General features: G+C 39.9%; 1 protein-coding gene across 5 annotated transcripts in view; it reads left to right on the top strand.

Annotated features, from left to right (window-relative positions):
- kaznb (kazrin, periplakin interacting protein b) overlaps positions 1-21,977 on the top strand; it is a 106,471-nt gene that overhangs the window by 59,562 nt on the left and 24,932 nt on the right. For all 5 annotated transcript variants that reach the window (XR_005638883.1, XM_039796284.1, XM_039796285.1 and 2 more), the window contains exon 5: positions 20,706-20,813. Coding sequence is in view for 4 of the 5 variants with exons in the window: in XM_039796284.1 (XP_039652218.1) it covers positions 20,706-20,813 (108 nt within the window). In the remaining variant the exon portion in view is untranslated. The remainder of the gene's footprint in view (positions 1-20,705; positions 20,814-21,977) is intronic.

Genomic DNA, 21,977 nt, shown 5'->3' with positions numbered 1-21,977 from the left:
TGGATGTCTCTGCATTGTTTTCATTAGGTGCTGAAGGGTATTTCCATATTTCGAATTCTCATGAGTTCATACACATGCTCCTCTTTCATTTTCCGTGTCTTTGTGCTTACTATAACTTAAATTGTAACATACCAAACTGATTATTAACCATTCACAGGCACATAGGCTATTCTCTGTAGGTCTGCTTATGAGAGAATACGTTGCTGCTTCCTGTATATCCTAACAAAGAGAGAGAGAGAAAGAAACATATAAAGAGAGGTAGGAACACAAAGGACAACTAAGAAAACTAGAAAGAGAGATGATATGGAACAGACAAGATGATGTGAAAGGGTAAAACTCTGAGATATTCAGCAGACCAATGAGCTGCGATGTGAAGAGCAGCAGAGCACTGTGGGAGGCAGGTAATGAGTGTGTGGTAATACACCTCCAGACCTTAATTGGTTTGAATGAGCAGGCTGGAGAGGCTCTTCCATCAGGCTGTGGGTGAGCAGACTGTCAGGTGACAAGCCATGGAGGAGAGAACTAATTGCTTCCCTCCTTTAGACACAGCTCCTGTCTTTCCTCATGTAGCTGAGAGAAACCATGGCTATGTGGTTGACTGAGTGGGCTGCTGCAAACCCAGAGCCTAATTGTTTAGATCATTGTTAGATCTGCTTGTTTAGAAAAATGTGCTTACATGCATACACCACATCTCTCAGATATGCTTTTCTTTTTCATTTGAATACACATCGACATGGCTACATTTTCTTCTGACATCATTTACGTGTGCTTGCTGCTTAAAAATTACAATTCACAAATTCTTGAGACAGAAGTTGAAGTGGCAGTTAAAATGGAAGGGCTAATATAATAATAATAATAATAATAATAATAATAATAATACATTTTATTTGTAGAGCACTTTTCATTGTTAAAATCAATCCCAAAGTGCTACAGAGTAATACAATATTAAAAACAGAAGCAAAAATGAAAAAAGGTGTGTAAATGCAGTGTAAATGCAAGTATTGAGTGAAGAAGTAATAAATCAATAAGATGTTTGTCCGCACCCTCTAAACAGATAGAAGCGTTTTCTGATCAGATGCCCCAATCAGCGGGGCAACATCATTTCCCTGTGACTTTCAAAACCGTAACAAATCACTGCTGAAAAATGTGTTTTATAATGTGACAATGGTTAAGGTTTGGTTAGGTTTAGGCCCAAACACGACTTGGTTAGGTTTAGGGAAAGATCATGGTTTGGGTTAAACTGACTTTCTTAAGGTCAGATGGAAATGGGGAATCAAACAACAATCCCCCGTGTTAAAGTCCAATGGTTTATTGATACACCCATCCACCTTAACCTCCTCTTTACACAGACTTTATCGCTCTATAAGAATATCTACTGGCTTCCTCCTTTGCTCCTGTCACAATTATTGCGGCCGCTAAAAGGCATGGTCAATTAAATGTAAAGAGATGTCAATTTGGGTCTTTTGCTGAAATGACGGATGTCTCAAAGTATTGTTTGAAGTGAATGTGCTGAAAGAAGTTGAAATGTCAGTCGAAGTGTAGATGATAAACTTGTTGGGAGTTGGGAGGTTCAGGTGAAGTGAAAGTCATGAAAGAAATGAGTGCCAGTCCAAGTGTACAAACTAAAAGAAGGTGTCAGCTGAAGTGTAAGCTCTGAAAGCAGTTGGAGTAAATTGTGCATGAACGGTGGAAGTTGTGGGCTGAAGAATTTTGTTGTTGTTCAAAGGTGAAAGTACTGAAAGGAGTTCAAATGATCTGATCAAAAGAAAGAGATGGGTGCAGTAAAGAAGTGTTTCCAGAAAAAAATGTCCAGGACAATAATAGCAAAGAAATAAATATGAGAGCATGGTTATCATTACTGTATAACGGCAAAGTCTGCCTGTACTGTAAACACATCTCTTACAGTGCTTACAGTATTTCAGCACACATTCTGTCGATTTATCTGATTTCTGCACTTGTACAGTGCTGGTTAAGTACTCTCAGGGGAGAGGAGCATATTGATGTCATTTTTTTTTTCCGACAAGGGTGTGAGATACTGAAGTGGCTAATTTTGCAAGAGTGTCTAATTTTCTTGTTCAAATGGGCTCTTGGTATTAAAGGAAGTGGAGACATTGTTGCTTCTGTACTGTATGTTCCAAGTAGATCCTTTAATACTGCTGATATCAAAGGATTACAGCAAGATTGTTTCGGGCCTTACATATGTCTCAGTGTCACTACCTCGTATTAGCTTTCTAATACAGTCTACTTCAACTGTCTGATTAAACAGCTGGAGGTTGAAGGTCCTGGCTTAAGAATGACTGTAAACCAGCAGTGAATCAGTGTTTTTAGCCTGTAGAGGAATGTCCCATCTGCCATACTGGGATTGATAATAGAGCGGGGTATTTGGGGTTGGTTAAACCAGCAGGGGATGGGAAAGTTCATTGCAGGATGGTACAGGCTAAGCTTTACCATAGTTGATGAGGAGGGTAAGGTGGGGGGATGGAAATGATGGGAGGGCGTGCCGTGGATTGGCCCCCATGGTAATCTGTGTCCCAATCCCTCATCTGGGATCCTCAGAGCAGTAAACTGATGCTGCAGCAACTGTGGAAAGGTTAAGACTGAAATAGAAAACTGAAAGAGATAATGCAAACGCTGAAGGACACATATGGATTTTTCCTTCATGTTGAGGGCTGAGAAGATGATGCGGCCCAGCTGTATACCATGGGAACTGCATGGGCCCGAGACGAATAGAGGTACAGCAGCAATGCATTACTTTTCATACCAAGGTCAGAAATGCAGCGTCACCGTCATGCAGCTGCAGTGCAGTAACTTTTGATTTATGAGGTTGTGTTTCTGCAGCCTTGTAATGAGATATGCATGGATATGAACATACAATACTATCATTTAAGCTTGTCATCAACAATATGTGGACATTGGATACTGAAGCCAAGGGTCAATGCCTGTGTGCGTATGTATGTGTTTGTGCAGGGGCGAATGCACATGATTGGGTGATACGTTTCAATTAATTAAGTTTGTGTCACGAGGGGGGGGCACAGACACATCACAATTACCTTTTATTTCTGTGTGTCCAACAGCTTCTTGATAATGCAATCCAGCAATTAGCTAAACTTACACTGTCAATTATTTTGATACTGTCAGCTCTATTGCCCTTGCCATTGTTATAATGAGCTTTCTAAATCTGTTTAAATATTTCTTTATGCGTTTGGTGGCTTTGCCATTTCCTGACATTCTTAAGCACTAAATTAGCCTGTTTAGCTCGAGTCCTACTGATCCAGCAGCAGTCAGCTGCTCTGACATTTCTAGACCAGAATCAGGTATGAGGATGAAGAATGGTTAATTTAAGAAAGGGCAGCCACCCACTGACTTTGTTATTTCAGAGCACTTAGGTGTTTGAGAGACTCACTTGAGCTTTAGCAGAGTTTGTTTTATCTTTTTTAAATGACTTATCTGTATATGTGGCTACTATATATGTATGTACTGTATGATATATTTTGCCCTTTTATCTTATTCTATTGTAAAACAAAAACAGCTGATGTATACAACTTCTGAAAGTTCCACTGAAAGATGAATTTAAAATATTTTTATTTTTTGTCTGTCAAATTCTCAGACAGCTCACAAAGTATTTTTACTATTTCAATGTTTCATTGCATCTTCATCTTAGAGTGGTTTATATCTATATTAATAGCTGTACCTAGGCTGTACTTTTTTTTAAAGGTACACTGCTCAGGGTTTCCCAGAGAAATCTTTTTAGCCGAAATGGTAAGCCACCTGGATCCTGACATATCTTGAAGTTAGAAGATTAAGCCTAATTAATCTTAACCAATAGTGAGACACGTTATATGGCATCCACTGTGTGAGAGAGCACCTCTGCATTTTCCCTAAAGGTTATGTATTGGTTTGATCTTTGTTTCAGGAACGATGGTCCACCACCACTACAAAACACTGCAGGAAACCCTGCTGCTATCCATTACATATACATTTTATAAAATATTCTGTACATGAACATAAAACTGTTATTTCTTGGCCAGCTTGTTATGAAAGCACTCCTTGTAAAAAAAACGTAGAGGAAGGCATAATGAATATTTCAGAACTGATGCAGAGGATGTTGCAAATGTGCCATAATAGTGGGGGTGTCACGATTCTCCAAATCCATGATTCGACTCAATTTTCGATTAAAAAGGTTTTTTTTCAGCAGTGACCACAATTCCACAATAAGAGCCACTAGATGGCAGAGGAGTATTTTACAACAACAGTTTGAGGTGCAATTGAATGCACCCTGAGTTTCACGAAGAGCACATGAATGCACCACGAAGTCCTGTCGAAGCCGTAGACTGTATGGTCAGAGCTAGTCTATATCCACGACCTTCCACTTCCGGCATTGCTCCGTTGCCGCTGGAAATTCCGCCGGATGTCCTTCTTTTCGGCCAGATGTCCGTTACCTCACGCTTTCTTTGAGTTGGAATTTTAAACTCTGTCGATTTATGATGACTATGGTTAACTGCTCCTCAGATCTGTGCAGGGTAAATCGAGACAGCTAGCTAGACTATCTGTCCAATCTGAGTTTTCTGTTGCACGAATTAAACAACTTTTGAACGTACACATGTTCCACCAAAACACGTTCCTTCCCGAGGCTATTTTGCAGCGGCACCAGGGCTCTGTGCGGCGCTTAGTGGCGCCCCCATGAAGATTGTGATTGGTTTAAAGAAATTCCAATAAACCAGAGCACATTTCTGTCCCATCCCGGAATGCTTTGTGGACTAGCCAGACCCTCCTTTGCAGCGCTGTGGAGGAGGGTCTGATAATGAGAGACTAGGTCAGAGCCCACCATGGGAATTCACACGCTTTACCGTTCTTCATTTCCAACTCTGTCTGTGGTGTCTTTGGTCTTTACCTTTCTACCATTCTACCGGCCTGTAAGCTACGCTTTTCGATTTAAAATCAAAATTGTGACACCCCTAAATAGTAGTAGAAGCATTTAACAGAAAATACCATACATGTATTCTTAACCATCTCTGTTAAATTTAAAAGAGTAAATGTGTGATTTTGATGTTTGCCTGTGTAGTTTAATAGAGTTTTGTGTGGTGACCATGGGTTTCTAAACCGGACTTATGCATGACGACTTTTGACTTTTAATACCTCACATCAATTGTATGCTGTATTATTCAGAGGCTCTACTTTCTCTGATGTGCTCTAACATTTATTTAGAGAGAGGAATCAAAGTTTAAGCCAAAGGTTGCAGCACTACTGTTACTTAGCAACCCTTGTAGGGAGCAACAATGGATGTTGAGGTCTCTCCATTTGCTTGTTTTGATGTTGCCAGTTAGAGACAAGAAACTTGGTTCGAGGATACTGTTGACATCAAAGTGTGACTGTTAAATGAGCCTCGGTGAAACACCATCTGATGAAATTCATTTGACATAAAAGCTTCAGTTATCCATTTTGGCGTTGTTCATGTTACAGCTGAAACTTTAAATCAATTGGCATACAATTAACAGGCAAGCATTTTTTATAATGATTAATCGCTTAAGTTGTTTTATCAAGCAAAACTGCCAAACATTCTCTGGCTCAAATTTCTCAAATGTGAGGATTTACTAATTCTCTCACTTTTTCTATCACTGTACATCGAATTGATGTGTTGGTTCAGACAAAACAAGACATTTAAACATGCACTGACCTTCTGATGTAAGAAAACAATTACTGCCTCTTTTTTTTTACTGATAAAGGTCTTTCAAACAAGCTACCATTTTGTTCATCTCACAAAGGCGATTTCAAGCTTAATAAAGTTGTTTGGCTTCAGCTAAAGGTTCCAACAGTAAATACACTGGAGTTTTCTTTCATATGCTGCTCCATCCACCAGGAATAATTTGCAGTGAGGGCAGCTATCACTGAGTCCTTGGTGTTGTCTCTGGCAATGCGACCTGAGGACAAGATTGCGCAATTCTTTCAGGCAGATTCTTGTATTTTTAGAGCCAATATTCTTAGGGGCCATCCACATGGAGATGCTTTTTGGTGCAAATGCACGTTTTGCATCGTTTTGGCCGATCGTCCAAACGAATCCTGTAAACGCACTGCCTGAAGACGCACATTTTTTTTTTATTTTATTATTCCAGGGTGAAAATATTAGAAAACGGCGCCCTTGTGTTTGGATGGCAAAGCCGCATACTTGCGTATCGATGATGTCATCGCAACACCCCTCGACCTCTAGCCTTCGACCTCTTATCCCGCGACAACGTCTCATAACAACAACAATGGCGGACTACATGCTTGTGTTCCTGCTGGAGAAGATATTAAGCCTATTAGGGTTACTAGGGCTGTTTAGTTTCTTCTTCTACTGTCTGTTTGTATACAGCGCACAAGCTTTATGCGCATGCTATGATCTTTAATCCAAACAATATGTTAAAATGGAAGGACTTTGTATTTTAATTCCACAAATAGAATTTCGTCCTGCAGGGTTACAGGGTTTAGATCATTGTGTAAAATGTAAAGGAAAAACAATTGTTTTGGTGGCTAGTCAAACATTTCTTGGCATCATAACCTTCAGTATAAAATCCTGGCTGTGCACCACATTTTGAAGCTTGATATTTTCTTTACAGGTAGTTTCAGTGAACTCATGAGAACATGATTAACTTTTTTCTCATGTGTGCTTGAATGTGAGTTTTTGTGGTGGTTTTATTTTTATTCTAATTCTAATTTTATTGTCTATTCTAAACTTGGCATACATACAAAAAAAGGGCTCTTCTTTCTCAATGTGTCTTTTTGACCGTAAATACTGTAAAGCTAGCCTTGTGAGAGTGTCCTGATCTCGCAAGCTCCAGTTTTCCACTCGCAGATCAGTCTGGCATCTTGAGATAGAGAAAATTTGGAGACTGAGACGCCAAACGACCGACCAATCAGCGTTGGTTTTGATGCGTGTTTAGGTGTGACGCAACGAGAAGCGACTGTTCAATCTAAACAACATGGCAGCTTCCATCTGTCTATCACCAACATAGGTGGTGATAGACAGATGGTTTATCCAATCAGCTAACCAGTATATTCACCCCTTCCCAAAAGTTCTCCAACGGAAAGTATCCAGATGGATATGCCGAGCAAATGCGAAGCAATCCATCTGGCGGAGTCAGGTTACTGTAAAGTATGGATGGAATGGAATCTGAAAATACATATGAAACTGGGAAAATACTATCCGAACCAATAGGATTAATGGCGGAAACGCCATAATAAAACCCACATTGTAACAAATTTGAATGATCCTTAAAACAGAGATACATTTACCTTGTGATGAAACAGGGGCAGAACTGACCCATAACATTATATTTCCTATTTTTCAGTGAGATATAAGTTACACTATTTCCTTTAGGCAGTTCAGACACATTTTCCTGTCTGTGAATTCTAAAGTAATATTCTGCTCCACACAAGAGTAAGCATACTCTCCTATAGACAAATCTCACACAGTTACTTTCATGGTAAATTGATCTCCGGTGTTGAAATAGAACCTTTCTTTGGCTCTTCAAAGTGAAAAAATAGTTATTGTATGAGGTTGGCCAGATGCTCAGGAGTGTCTTGGGAGGTCTGCCTACAGAAATATGTTACAAATAAGAAACAGAATGGTGCCTTAAGACTCTAAGCTGACTGTTAGTTAATTAACCAGACAACACTGTGGAGGAAGAGGGAAGCGATGAAGGTCTCCAGTCACTTCAACTCTGTCCCTGGAGAGTGCACTGCCTCAGGGAGACCCAGGACCTGAATACTTGTTGTTTCAGTGTTTGCTGTTTCTATGTCATGGTGTCATAATGATTTGCGGAAAACAGAAATAAACGTTTATAGATCTGGTTTTTGAAAATATCTCATTCTTACTGTTTGACTATGTTAAAGGGACATTATGGCTCTCTGTTACAGGCTGCCGTGCAGGGCATCGACAGTATGCATCTCAGAGCCTCTCTGCTCTTTTTACTGCAGTTACTCTCCTGGGAAGTGGCCCCAGTGGATCGAACGGATGGTGCTCAGTGACGCAGAACCAACCAGGGGGTTACAGTAGAGGGGTAGGAGAGGAATCTAAATAATCATGAGGAATAAAAATCCTAAGAGAGAAAGAACTAGATGAGTTGAGGGATTTGGGGGCTTTAAAACTTTGAGAAGAGGTTGATTGATGAAGGAGGATGCGGGAAGAGAGGGCAGTGAGAGAAAGCATAGGCGGTTGGACTCTCTCTCTCTCAATTGCAGTGTTGTCGGTGACATAGGAAAAGGCAGGGCGGATAATGAGTGTACACCCTGACATTCGGAGAGAAAGTGCCTGCGTTCCTCTCAGCGGTTTCAACTCCTATAGCTAAGGAGATGACATCAATCACTCAGTGGACCACTAACGCAGTGGGCTGTCGTCTGAACTTGTTATATGCAGTATCACACAAACGGTCAGCTTCCTGGACAGGTGGAGGAGCTTTTTGGACTGTTGCCTATTCACCCTGCTTCCTATCAGTAATTATAATTACAGCCTGCAGCAGGAGTGGAGGGAAACAAACAGAGTAAGGATGCAAAGAGCACAGTCTGTAAACTATAGCCTACCACTGTGAAAGACATCAGGATAGTGATAAAACAGCACGACTCTTACAGACCATATTCTCCATATCTTATAAATGTTGAATAATTAAATTCCCAAACAAAAGGATTCATCTGGTTTTTGAACAGACATTTTCAACACCGGCTTGCATCAGACCGTTTGTCCTGACAGCTGCTGGGGAAGTGTTTCTGTCTTCCACTGAGACATAGTTTCATCAGACAAGAGTACTTTCAACTTTGACACAAAAGTTTTACATTAGATTACTTCAGTTTTCTTCTCATTTTCATCTCTAGTGAATGACCTATACTGGGTCTGTAAATTTCTTTCCTCCTCGCTTTGCACTGCTATCGGCTAAAGTTAGCTTCATTTTCCAGACTGGCCTTTCTCCCTGATGAGAGTGCTGTTTCCACAGTGTTATTGGTTAAATTATATTAGCTAACATGAAACTGGTGTTCCCTTCCTTGTACTTGCCATTTAATGCCATTGATGATGTGGTAAATACTTTACAACAAGACACAAATACTCAGAAATGTGTAATAAACAATCCAGGAACTAACTACTATATAATTAATGGGTATTTATTAAATAACTCTGAATCAAGGACTGTAAAGTTTAATTATAAGATACTCAAGAATCATCCTGCTTGTATGTTACAGAAACCTATTTAATATATCATGATTTTCCTTGATATCAATAAATCTGTGTACTGTGACCAGTCGAGTTGGGCGAGAAAGCCAACAGAGACAGGACATCTAAAAAAGATGATCAATATTGGTATTGTTTTAGCAAAGTTAAACCTATTTGGATCTGAAACATGGTTACATGGTGCTGGAATACAACAAATACCATTCAATTACAGTAAATAACAGGATGACATTTAGAGTTATTTAAAGGACTTGCGCACCCCCACAGGGGTTTTCACTTATTCTGGCTGATTAGACTAAAGGTATAAGTTATCCGTCCTAATAGAAAGATGTCGAACACAGTCTGTAGGTCCGCTATGTGTGTCCAGGGCCTTAAAGATCACATCAAATTTAATCGTTGCACATATCATATAGATACAGTACATGTCTTACCTATGTCTCTTATCTATCTTCTTAAAATAACAAATGATATGGAAATACTTTTGCAATTATTTATACCTACTTCAATACTTAGTATATCAACACTGGGATAATAAACCCTGCAACATTAATTCACAAAGGACACTTTACAAAAACTATGTTATGCCTGAATGTAAGCTAGGTCAATAACCCTACATGTAAACATGACTTAAACACACACCTAATGCAAAATAGCCAACATACTATGTACTGTCCGGTATTCCAAACATATTGCCAATTACAGCTAATAGTAGCAAACACTTCTAACAAGGCAACAATCACGTTTCACAAACAGTGGAATACTTGAATTGACTTTGCAGGTGTTGCACCTTCTTCTGTGACCTGCCTCGGTCCGCCATATGGCAGTGTCTTAATGCCTAGTAAAGAAGAGTAGATCAGAGCGGTACGGAGCATTAACATTCCAAAATCAGTTCCACAACTAGCTACAGCCACCGTTAGATGAACAAGCCATTTCTGTCTGTGTTTTTTGAAAGTAAGAATAATTGCATAAAAGCACAAAAATTTGCCATTTGCCAAGGGGAGGATGTTAGTAGAAAAAAATAAGGATGTTATTTCTTTGAACAAACTCCACAAACCTGAATAAAATAAACCAAAATTTTAATACTAGAACTGTAGGTATGAAAATCCTGAAATTGGTAGATGTGTGAAGTGCACTTATTTCCAAGAAGTGTGTGGTGTGTGTATGACATGTGCATGAAGCACTGTGGTTAAGTTAGTAAAACTTAGCTGAGGTGCTAATTAGCACTTCCACTGTCATCCCACTAATTACAGTCTAATGTAGGCTAAAGCATTGACAGAGAGGAGAGGATGATTAGATTTTAAATGTGGGTGCTCTGCTTCACAGAACTCATCTCTACGCTGCTCTCTGATGCGGTAGTAGAGGAGTAAGTGGTCAACTCCCTTCTCGAGATTGGGTCCCTCGCAGAGACATTAGTCATTCTGAGCGGTGCATACTGCTGAGCGAAAAGCTGATTCAGGTTCTTATAGAACTGTAAGGTATTGCAAAACGAAGGCAATGACCTTAAAGACTTTAGCAGCTATTGTAACACTAGCTGTGAGTAGAAGTCATTGCATGGATAGCTTAGTGGGTCATTTTTCATTTGCTGAATTTTTTCTTTACTGTAAAACTCACCACCACAATGGGTAATTCATCACCTCACCAGAGCAATGTGATTCTTTGTGATGTATTTCTTCCTCCAGGGATAACAGAGTGACTTTACTATTTGTATTTCTCACACTCATACGTCCCTTCTCTATCGAAGCATATTGCGTAATTCACGTGTAGTAATATGAGTAATGACTGGCGAGATGGATTGCACTGGGTGTGAAGGATTTCTGCAATAATCTAGGTATTTCTAAAACCCTTCTGACCAGGTCCAATTCACTGCAGTGCTAAATTGACTGCTAACAACAAAGTGTTGAACAAGCTTCAAAGCCACCATGACATACTGACGCACTTTGTGGAGATCGGCTGTATTTAGGGTCAGCGTTCAATTTAGTTGAACTTTGGCAACTATGTGGACACCTATGGCTCGCGCAGCTGCCTGAAAAAGCACAGATGCTCTCTGAAATGTTTGACATTGCTCTGCACAATGTTGAATTTGCATTCATTGTGTGAGAGCCCTGCTAAGCTAAATTCCAGCCTTTACCTAGTGGTGGAACAGCTAAATCGCTTTAAACATTTATTTGTTTCCATGGAAGTCAAGGTACTTAACATAACGATAACATGTTGTTGACCGCAGGGCTTGTGCAAGATTTCTTCAGTGCCACTTGAGAAAGCACTTGGGTGTTTGAGATGAGTAGATGAGATTGTTTCATTTTTTGTACGGCTGTGTGTCTGTTTTTTACATTATTTTTGTAGTATCCTTGTGCTATTTATTTATTTACACGGCTTTTTGTAATTGTGGATGAGTCTACAGTAAAATAAAGCCATAGACATGTTTTACCCTCAGGGAAAATCAAGTATAATGATCTGAATCAGACATTCATGTATTCATCACCCCTGCTGATATAATAATACAAGCTGGGGAGTTGTAATACCCAATATGATAATTTTATAAATTGTATTTCTTAAATTTAAAAGGGGTTTACTTAATCCATTCATTATTTAACAGGAAAATTGTGTCAAGATCACAGACGTACTAGTAAATTTGTTCCTTCTGAATGCATGTTTTCACGTCTGTCATAATCATTGTGTGTCTGCCAGTTTGAGGATCATTACAGCAAGAGAACAAATTTGACTAATAGCTCGAGACTTTGTTGTTGGGTCCAACATACCAGCACTTGTGGCTTTTTTTCATATCTTGCTTGATGCCAAGAGCACAGCATGGCTTTTGTGTTCCCTCTGCTTTTCTCCTGCAATTAGCAACTGTAACAGTAGTGGTAACTCTAGCAGCCAAGCACTGTTTATTATATTATAACAAGAGCAAGATATGGCACAGCACAATAGCATCTTTTAAAATCAATAAAACATGTACCAATTTATTTTTGCTCCAGCAGAGGTATGGGTTGCTAGGTTTGAGTTAAGCCTTGCTGTATTGAGTTGTTGTACATTGCAGAGAATATATCATTCTATGTTAGCTGTTTGCTAGATGGTAGAGCTGGCAGTGCGGGTTCCTGCGTTGGTGATTCCCATCCTTTCATCAGGCTTGTCGGTCTAGTGAACATGGTAGTCTTAGTTGTATTATTCACACCTTTACCCAGCTTCTCTCTCGGTCAGCACTTTATGCCTCACATACTACTATAGCTAGCTATTATACTGTAGCAGCCCTAACAGAACATCAATGTGCTCTGTGTGTTACGCCCACTCACTCCAAGGGCTGCGTTACTGTGTTGTATTATTCGGCTTGATGAGTGGTGAAGGTTTCCCCAGGAGAAGTGGCTCTGCTCTCTCACTGGAGCCCTTTAATCTTTCATTATGGTGATGTTTTTTGAGCTGCCATTCCTCGCAAACTCTGCTTTAGCTCACAAACAAACTATTAATTCACCTTATGGTTGTGATGACCGTGTGGAAAAAGATGGGCCACTTTAAGTCTTTTCAACCAAGACTCCCCCCTCCAGCTGTCTTTTAGAGTTAGGCAGATGATGCCCGGTCCGCCCTCTGTCCCCAGTCCTGCTGTCCAGAGAGGAAAGGGTCCCTCTTGGATCCTGCAGAGGCAGCTTGGACGGGTGTGGCAGGACTGGCTTGTGTGAAAAGAGCGTTAATCAATTCCCAGGCCCATAAGGCGATAGAGGTCAGCAAAACATCTCACATTTTCCAAATGTCCCCGCACACTTGGACAATATTAAAGAGCTGAGGCCAGGCCGGCTGCTGCCATCATCGCAGCTTTTACCAAAAGCAGGAAATGCCTTGGCACAAGGAGCTGGATGCATTTTTTAGTTGTGTCAGTGCTGGATTTCTTCCAGGCAGATATTTCTGCTTAATCTTCAAATCCTCCCTCATCTAGCTTTTTCTGGTCCGGCAAAGCCTATGGTTTATGGCAGGGCGGATGATGCCCTGCTATGACCAGCTGTGACCCACAGTATCAACCAGATGAGCCATAAAGTCTGTGTGTGTGTGTGTGTGTGTGTGTGTGTGTGTGTGTGTGTGTGTGTGTGTGTGTGTGTGTGTGTGTGTGTGTGTGTGTGTGTGTGTGTGTGTGTGTGTGTTTGTGTGCGCGCTCAAGTTCACAATTGAGTACGAGAGAGATTTTGTGTGTATCGTTGTGTATTGTTCTCTTGTGTACATACATTGTAATTGTTATGCCATTTTAGAGATGGCATAGAAAGAACTTCATCTCCTTTCGACTTTTTCCTTTATTTATTTAATGTTAAAGTCCAACTTTTCTTTGGCAACACTACAGTGCAGTCTTTTTCGCTTATACATTTGAAAATATGCTATATATTAGTGTTATATTATGAAATTGTTTTGTATTGACATCACATCTTTTCTGTGGACTAATTCAGTTTTTTTTCCACCACTGTGGCAGAGGACAGGCCCATGTCAGTCCAGCTGAACCTTGAGCTAACTATGGTGCTCTTTGAGGAGGCTGTGTTGGATTAACTAGTGTACAACCAGTGGTGGCTACTGTAATCCTCCGGGGTCACAGAAACATCTATTATCTAGGCCATAATGGATTCCACAATTTTCACTGGTTGAGCCACATTGATAATGATTACAAATGCTTGATGTACTATCCTACATATGTCCTATGTCTACATCTATGAGGTAGCCAGCATGAAGGATGATGTGACTTTTTTTTGTATACAGATTGCTTATCGTTAAGCTCTAGTCCCTTACTATTCCAGTTTGGCAGGTCAGCCCCACTGTGCTTATTCATCAGCCAGCATAAATCATCATACCAGTCATATGGGATGATGCATAACTACTGACTCCAGGTAAGGCATCATCCCATAACCTTGTTTTCCTGATGTTATTGTTATGAATAATCAGCTGAGGTACTTTCTGCTCTCTTGAGCCCTTCAACTGTTTTGGTTTCAGCATAACAACATAGTGGTAGTCAGTGTAATCACAGGGTTGAGCTCTGCAATGCTGATATTGTTATCAGAGTTAGTGATTCAAAGGATGCTGATTCAAAATTTCCCCTGTGTACCTATATTAAATACAAACATGACATGACTTAATTGCAGTGCTCAAGAATTTTTTTCAGTTGACATGTCAGAAGGTAGTTTTGTACTATTATGTATATCATTTTCTTTCCGCATCATTTAATTAGCAATTTAAAATTGCATTGACCCTATGTGATATAAATAAAATGCCTCTATCTTCGTAACTTTATATCAATGTATATTGTGATGTTTTCTGCAAAATCAATTAAGAAACTTAGGGACTGTATGAAAATGATTAGGCAGGAGAGGGGGCATTTTTTTCTTTTGGCTGAAGTTAGGGTAGTCTGAGGTTTTAGGGAGAGCAGGTGAGGGTCTTTTTTTCTTTTTTTCTCATTCTACATTTAGTATTATTTTATGTCAGCCATCCTTTAAAATATAGCTGTTAGTTAAATACATAAAAGTTGCATAAACACACAACAACAAAAATAGAACTTTCCCCTGCTCCATGGGTCATAAAGGTGCACCTTGCCATATGCAGTTTTGTCTCTTTATCACGGTTTAAATGTGTAAATGAGAAATTCCATTAAGATTTTAAGGGGAGGGTGTTCCAGTTTTTAAAGTCAAGTGCTAGGTTAAAAGAAAACATTAATAACCCTGCCTTGTTTTTTTACAAAATGAAACATGGAATGTATCTCATTCGTACGTCGCTTTGGAAAATTGCATCTGCCAAATGGATAAATGTAAATAAGGTTCTGCCCCTCTCACCACTCATTATCTTACCGTCCTTTATGGATAAAATAACCAGATGGAAATGTGTGTTCTATTCTAATCCAGTAAATTGCATAAGTGACAAATGACTAAATGTTATCACATTGATTTAAAAAAATCCACAATTGCCATATAACTGTTCTACTCAGTGATTTGCAACATTAGCCACACTTATACATCCTGAGATTTTAAAGGGATATCAACCCCTCATAAACAGTATGGACACATTCATATCATCATGGAATATATTTTTTTATTGCCCTTCTCTCAGTCCTGTAATGAAATTTCTGCAGTTACAGCTTAACAACACTGAACAGGACTTCCCGAGGTTTGTGAGTGCCTCTGAGCACACTCCACCTCTCTACATGTTTTTAAAATGTGTTTTAAAATCCTTCCTTAATTTTGTCCTTTGACACTGAAATCATTAGAGCGAGAGAAATACAACATAACTGCAGACTCCTGAGCTGAGCAACTCCAGCGATAGCACAAGTAACCCTGGACACTCGTCTTCCTCAAGCAATTTCTCCTCATTGATGTAATGGATGTGTCCCTGAACGGGCTTTTCTTTGCACACGTTTCCTCAGGGCAGGCTGCTGTTGGGCTCTTAATGGCAGCACACAGACAGAATCCAGAGGCTATGGATCACAGCAGCCGAGGAGAAGCCTTTCAGGCCTAATGTTCTGTGAGCACTGGGAGTATTGATTCACTATGTCACGTATGATTATAAACACAGATTAATAGACAGTAAGTTTTCAGCTCCAGGCGAAGTGAAATATTAAAGGGATGACATTTTGCTTCAGTGTTTTGGCTGCACATTTGGGTTGTATAATAGAGATGTGACAGCTCGACCTTCGATATACAGCATAAAGTCTTTCAATCTGTCCCTCAGGAGAAATCTATCTATCGCTTTTCTTATGGTATAAAGAGTGTTGAATACTAACTCAACTGTTCCCCAAAGTATTTCACTGCTGTTAAATACTTATTTGACACATTTACAGCCTGTGTTTATGGAGGCTTCAATTTGTCGTTTTCTGGTTTAACACAATATTTTGATTTCTGATTTAATATCTAGATGCCATCTCGTTGCCATCTGTGTCAAAGGCTGCGAATGATACCTAGCAGTGGAGATGCATTGTGCAGTGGGAGTGCCTTTTCAGCATTCTGTACACTGGGATTTGGATGAGCTCCATGTGTCTGTGCCTGATAATACCAGAAGCAACCTGTGAGCGCTGGGGTCAGGGATGAGCAGTCTCCCTTGTGAAATATTCAAACACTAAATATTTCAACCAAACTTAATCCTGTTGTCTTATGTAACCAGCAAAGGTTTTCTGGCTCCGTCATGTGCCAAAGGTTAGAAACCCTGAGGCATCATTTAGCTTTGTTAATGTATTCACTGTCACCACCACTGTGAAATTCCATTTAGATAGTGTTTCAAATTCTTCTCACATTATGGCTTGCCAATTTAAATGCAAGAGAGGAAATAATAGAAATTTGAACACTATGGTTATTGTCATGCCAATTGGGATTAATTACTATGTACCACAGAAAATGGTTAAATTCTTCAGGGCTTTAAAAAAAAGGGACTATACATTTTAGAACCATTATGTCATTTTCCCCGTAAAAAATCTCAACTAGTTTTTTTTAGTGTGTTGCTTAAGCTTTTCAACACCACTTTTGTTCTATTACTTACTTTTTTTCATATATATTGTCTTAACACATAAAATAAGCAATTAACAAAAAAATATCCCTCAGTATCTGTTGCAAAGGCTTTGAATTGCTGTATTTTAGTGTGCACCACAACCCCCAATCAACACTATAGCTCTCCTCCCCTCACAAAAACCTTTTAGCAGTTGAGAATATTTGGAAACAATACAACAACAACACATTACATGACATTTTGTTTCGCAAGGACTGCTCTGATAGCCAATCACCTCTCAAAGCTAGCATGCTCTTTCACACACACACACACACACACACACACACACACACACACACACACACACACACACACACACACACACACACACACACAGAGACACACACACACACAGCCTGGTAATTACAGCAGTCGTAAATTGTATATGTTTGTCTCTCAGAATGATACAACCCATACAGCCGTGTTATTGCACTCAGCAGGACTGTGTTTGAGGGTGTTGTGACTGCACAGTAACATGGTGATGTTCCTTTCCTTTCCAGTGCGATGACTGATACAGGAATGAATGTGTCTACTGCCTGCATGATGGACTGAATGCCAGTTTAATTAAAGGTTGGCTGAGGGTGGGCAATGATTAGCTGTCTGCGCACCAATGATAGTTGCCTCCTATTTCTGCTTACATACCCACTCTGACTCCCACCGAGTGTTTGTCTCCTCGTTCCATCATTTCCCATACATGTCGTCTGCATCTCTCAGCTCAGTGTTAGCTAGTTGTGTCAGATGTTTGGATAGCCTCCCTGACTTCCTACCACACCCGGGGATTTTTCTGTAGTCACACACTCAGCATATTCTCATTAATAACTACTGGGTGTTTTCCCATGTGATGCTGTCAGGGCTGTGTTTTTCCCTTGTCGTCTGTAAGGGAGTCTCTTACATTTTTTAAAAGATGGTTAAGAACACTTTGAAAGGTGCTGTAGGTAGGATTGCGAAGATCCAGGACTTAGCCAAAAAATTTGAACAGCGACAACTTCTCAGTCCCTCCCCCCTTTCTGCTGAAGCCCAAAACAGTCTCCTAAGCCCCTCCCCCCATAAGGGAGAATGAATGAATGTGTGTGCATGAGCAGTGATTGACACGCAGTTAGACACAGAAAGTTAGTTTTATAAGTCTTACCTACTGCACCTTTAAGTCCAACATATATGAAAATGCATATTTTTGCTACAGTAATATAGATCTGCATTGTAAATGAGATATAATGTTTTCTCGCTGGAGGAAAATACACACAAGGGAGAAAAGGGAAAAGGTTACATTTAATATTTTTTGTTGTACTCAAGTCCCCTGCCTGTGCATTCACCAGTCGGTGTGTCATCGAGAATCCATCGCTGCAGATGGAGAACTTATTTGCATTTAGCCAATCAAAAGGAATTTCTTTTTTTAAAGCATTTTTGCATCATGTGGTGCTGTTCCTGTCCTTTCATCAGCATGACTGTGACACTGACTGATTGTAGTTTCACAACGTACTTAACAGTGCATGTGTGCACTAGTGAGATGGGGTAATAACATTAATGATGGCTCAGTTCTATTAAGTATCCCAGTAAGCTTTTCCAGTGAGGCAGCACACAAAATATCAGCTTATCACTAAGTAGAATTCAGCCATCATTAATGTTATTAAATACACCTGTGTTTTTTCTGCTATGGCATGTCAAAATGTCTTGTGTGAGAAAGGTCTATTAATTATTATTTTTGGTGGAGTTAATGTAAATATAGAAATGCAAAGTGACCTTATTTTTTTAAGGTAGTTCATTTTGATAGATATTCCCGTCTGACAGAATGGGAATGGGAAAATTTAAAGCATGTTTGTGTTTCACTGGTAGCTTAACCTGAGAGAGCAGCTCACCATGTCAGCTCAAACACACATAACAGCTCGCCTCTCCAGGGGGCATTTCTGGATATATCAGCAAAACATAATTTCTTTTTACCTTAAACAATACATATTTCACCTTAACATGACTTTTGAGCGCAAAAAGGATATTTTTTTCTCATTTCAGCTGACTTTTATAGTAATTACCATTTGATATGAACACACCAGACAACAGGATTAATAAAAGATGCTAAAACTCCTGCAGATTGTTTTGGCATTGGTTGAGATCACAGTCATTATCCTGTTGTTTTTGTTTTTGTTCTGCCTGGTTTGATCAGTTAGGTTACAGATAGACCTGCACAGCTTGGCCTCATCATTTCCATAACCTTTAACCTCTCACAGCAAAGGTTCAACCAGGCAGAAAATAGTTGACAGATATACTGCCCACTCCTCAGGATATACCTCTCTAGAGCACATTTGTGTACTCTACATCACTGACTCAGACACAATGACAGGGCGTTTTCCCCTCGAAAAACAATGGGCCTCAAAACTCCCCTTCAAAATGGGAGGTCAGGTAAACCAGTAAAAAAGACTGAAGTATGTCGAAGTACCAGGGTTAAGCGTGTTCGTTAAATGAAGCACACGTATCCTAATACATCGTGATAATTATGGTACATTGTTCATTTTTCTCATTTGGCATGCTGGTCAGAATAATGACATTTTTAAACAATGGCTTCCCAAACCAGGCTGTATGTTACGACCGTAAATTAATGTATTAACTTCTTTATTGTTAAGTGCACAAAGCTTGAACACCTTCAACTAAGTGTTGGAATAGATGGTCTGTAAATTTGTCTTACTCTCTCTCTCTCTCTCTCTCTCTCTCTCTCTCTCTCTCTCTCTCTCTCTCTCTCTATCATTATTTTAATGGCCTTAAAGTGCCCGGGCTTGAGCCTTCCCGCCCAATCTCCATATTAAAGGAAAAGGCCAGCTTAACAACACCTAAACAGGTATCGACAGGTCAGGAGAACGGAGGAGGGAGGGGAAGGTCAGTGATCTAGATAAATACCATAACGTCATTAAATTGAAACCGTCCAAATATGCACATTAGGAAAGAGATCATTGTTGAGGAAGAATGGTTGTGCAGATGATACTGCTCAGAGGGCACCTGAGGGTAGACGTTGAGTGCTGTTCTCATGGACGAGTTTTCATGCATTTGCACGTATACAGGAGGTGCTCTCACACCTTCATCTGGCATGAAATCCAACATTTTAGCGTCAGAAGCATTTATAAGAGCAACAGAATAACTTTCAGTTTGAAGATTACAGATCAATAGCTGCATCTGAAGCCCTCTTCAAGAGGAAATCATTTCCGTTGCAATGCCATGGTATCTGCTCTACAAAATCATTCCCCGGCACAGCAAGGATATTGCTGCCTCCAGTAATCATTGTTGTTTTTTAATAGCATTTCATGCTTTACACATGGAGGTGAAACATTTAGAAAAGGAAGTGTAGGAAAAGCAGTGGAAAGGGGGACCTTGATGATTTTAAATCAGATATTTGCTCTCTCACTCCATTTTCTTTTTGCACTCTGGAAAGAAATTACTAAGTGAGAGTAGAGAAAATGTTGAATAGATGAGCCTCAGTTACTGGAGCTCTCAGAAGTCTTTGATCAGTGTCATTAGCTGAATGAATAGAGCTAAAGAAGTGTCAGTGGAGTATTGTGGAATCACGTAAATGGATGTATTTTATTTGAATATAGAAGAGACAAAGAAAAGCTGTGAAAAATTAAAATGAAGTGGTCTAAAATAAGGCTTAAAGGAGTAAAAAAGTTTGCCAAACATTGTAAAATAATGAAAAAGCTTGTATAATTACTACAGTGTTTGTGTTGTGTACAGTGTTGCTTCATTTTTGCTTTCAAATGCCGATCACAGCTGCAGCTATTAGGTAGGACAGATTCATATTTGCAACATGTCTGAGTGCTCAGGAGTGCGTGCCGAATTGACATCATGTCAGAATGAATCATCTGATTTAACAGGCCTGCTATAGCTACACGACTGTGCCCACACAGTGTTAGTTTGAGCCCAACATATAACAACAACCTGGCTGTGTGAATAAGAATAAGACGTTTTTATGAGTAAATATACATTTGATTCATCTGATGTTGCGCATTTAAATTTATTGTTAATTTCTTCCCCATTGCAGATCCCTCAATGCATCACAGACAGAAGACAGTGGTGACAGACATGTGCTACCCGACAGAGATATCCAGCCTGATGGACTTTGGCACCCCAGACTGCTCGCTAGGCAAAGGTACGGTGTTGCTCGAAAATACACAGTGTTGCCTTGGTGACAGCAGGAAGTGTGCACAGAGATTTATCCTGGCAGTTAAAAGACACAGAGCATTTAGCTTGACTGGGAGGTTAACACCAGCGCAAAGGCCTGCGCAGGCTAAGAGTGTGACAACAATCAGATAACAGCTCTTGGTGCCTGGGCACGAGGGCCTTACAGTTCACCGCAGGCTTTGTTTGATCGCATCTAAATAACATGTTTTGTCACCCAATGCATAAGACTGTGATACTGATTGACTTCTTGCCAGAGAAAAGCACTTACTTTGCAAATTGCTTTAATCTGAATGGAGCTTTATTGAAGTTCACCAGAGTTGTATTGTAATATGCAATTATTGCATCTCAGCAAGGCCACATATTTTCTCCAATCACTGTCATCAGTTTGACAAATAAAATGTTTTATAGAGAGGCCTGTGTCACTCAGGATAATAGTCTCTCAATCTCTAGGGTGTAGTTATCAAACCTGCCAGCATGTAATAATACACACCACAAAAGGTATTGATCATAAATTGTCTATTGATCGCATCTGTATTGTTGGCCTTTTCTTTTTCTCATCATAATGACTTCTGTTATTCTCTATTTTTCTCACACTGATGCCAAACCCGGGAGTCTGCATTGTAATCCCGTCATAATTGTAATTCCAGGTTTTTCATCCTATCTAGCCCCTTGAAGCTTGCAGAGCCTGCTTAGCAGCTATTAAGACAGGCTCCATGTCATTTCCATCAACAATCGGCAGCGACAGTGGTGACCTCAGTCACTCATTCTCCTTCTTCCCGTAGTGCCCACCACTGCTTTCAGTCTCCCTCCTCCTTTTTTCCACCTCTTCTTCTCTCTCAAGGCTAGCTAATATCGTAATGCTGCTCCGTCCCGGCTCTCTATCAACACTCTCCAGCACTTATAATGCAGACTGACAGATCAACCGTGTGCAGCTGAGAGAAGGGAGAGCAATACAGTGGAGGGTAGGAAAAAGATGGCCTTTAAGGATTTCTTCTGTGAGCAAAGCAAATGAATGACATAGTGATACAGGGAGTTATCTTGAAGAATAAGGACACTGAGGAGTGGAAAATTTCAGACTGAAGAACTGTCAGGATAAAAGCAACGCTGGGAATAAGATTCAGTGTAGCTGAGA

Source organism: Perca fluviatilis, chromosome 4 (assembly GCF_010015445.1).
Source record: "Perca fluviatilis chromosome 4, GENO_Pfluv_1.0, whole genome shotgun sequence".
Classification (NCBI taxonomy): Eukaryota; Metazoa; Chordata; class Actinopteri; order Perciformes; family Percidae; genus Perca; species Perca fluviatilis.
Note: the sequence above shows the minus strand (reverse complement) of the source record. Positions and strands in the feature narration are given on the sequence as shown.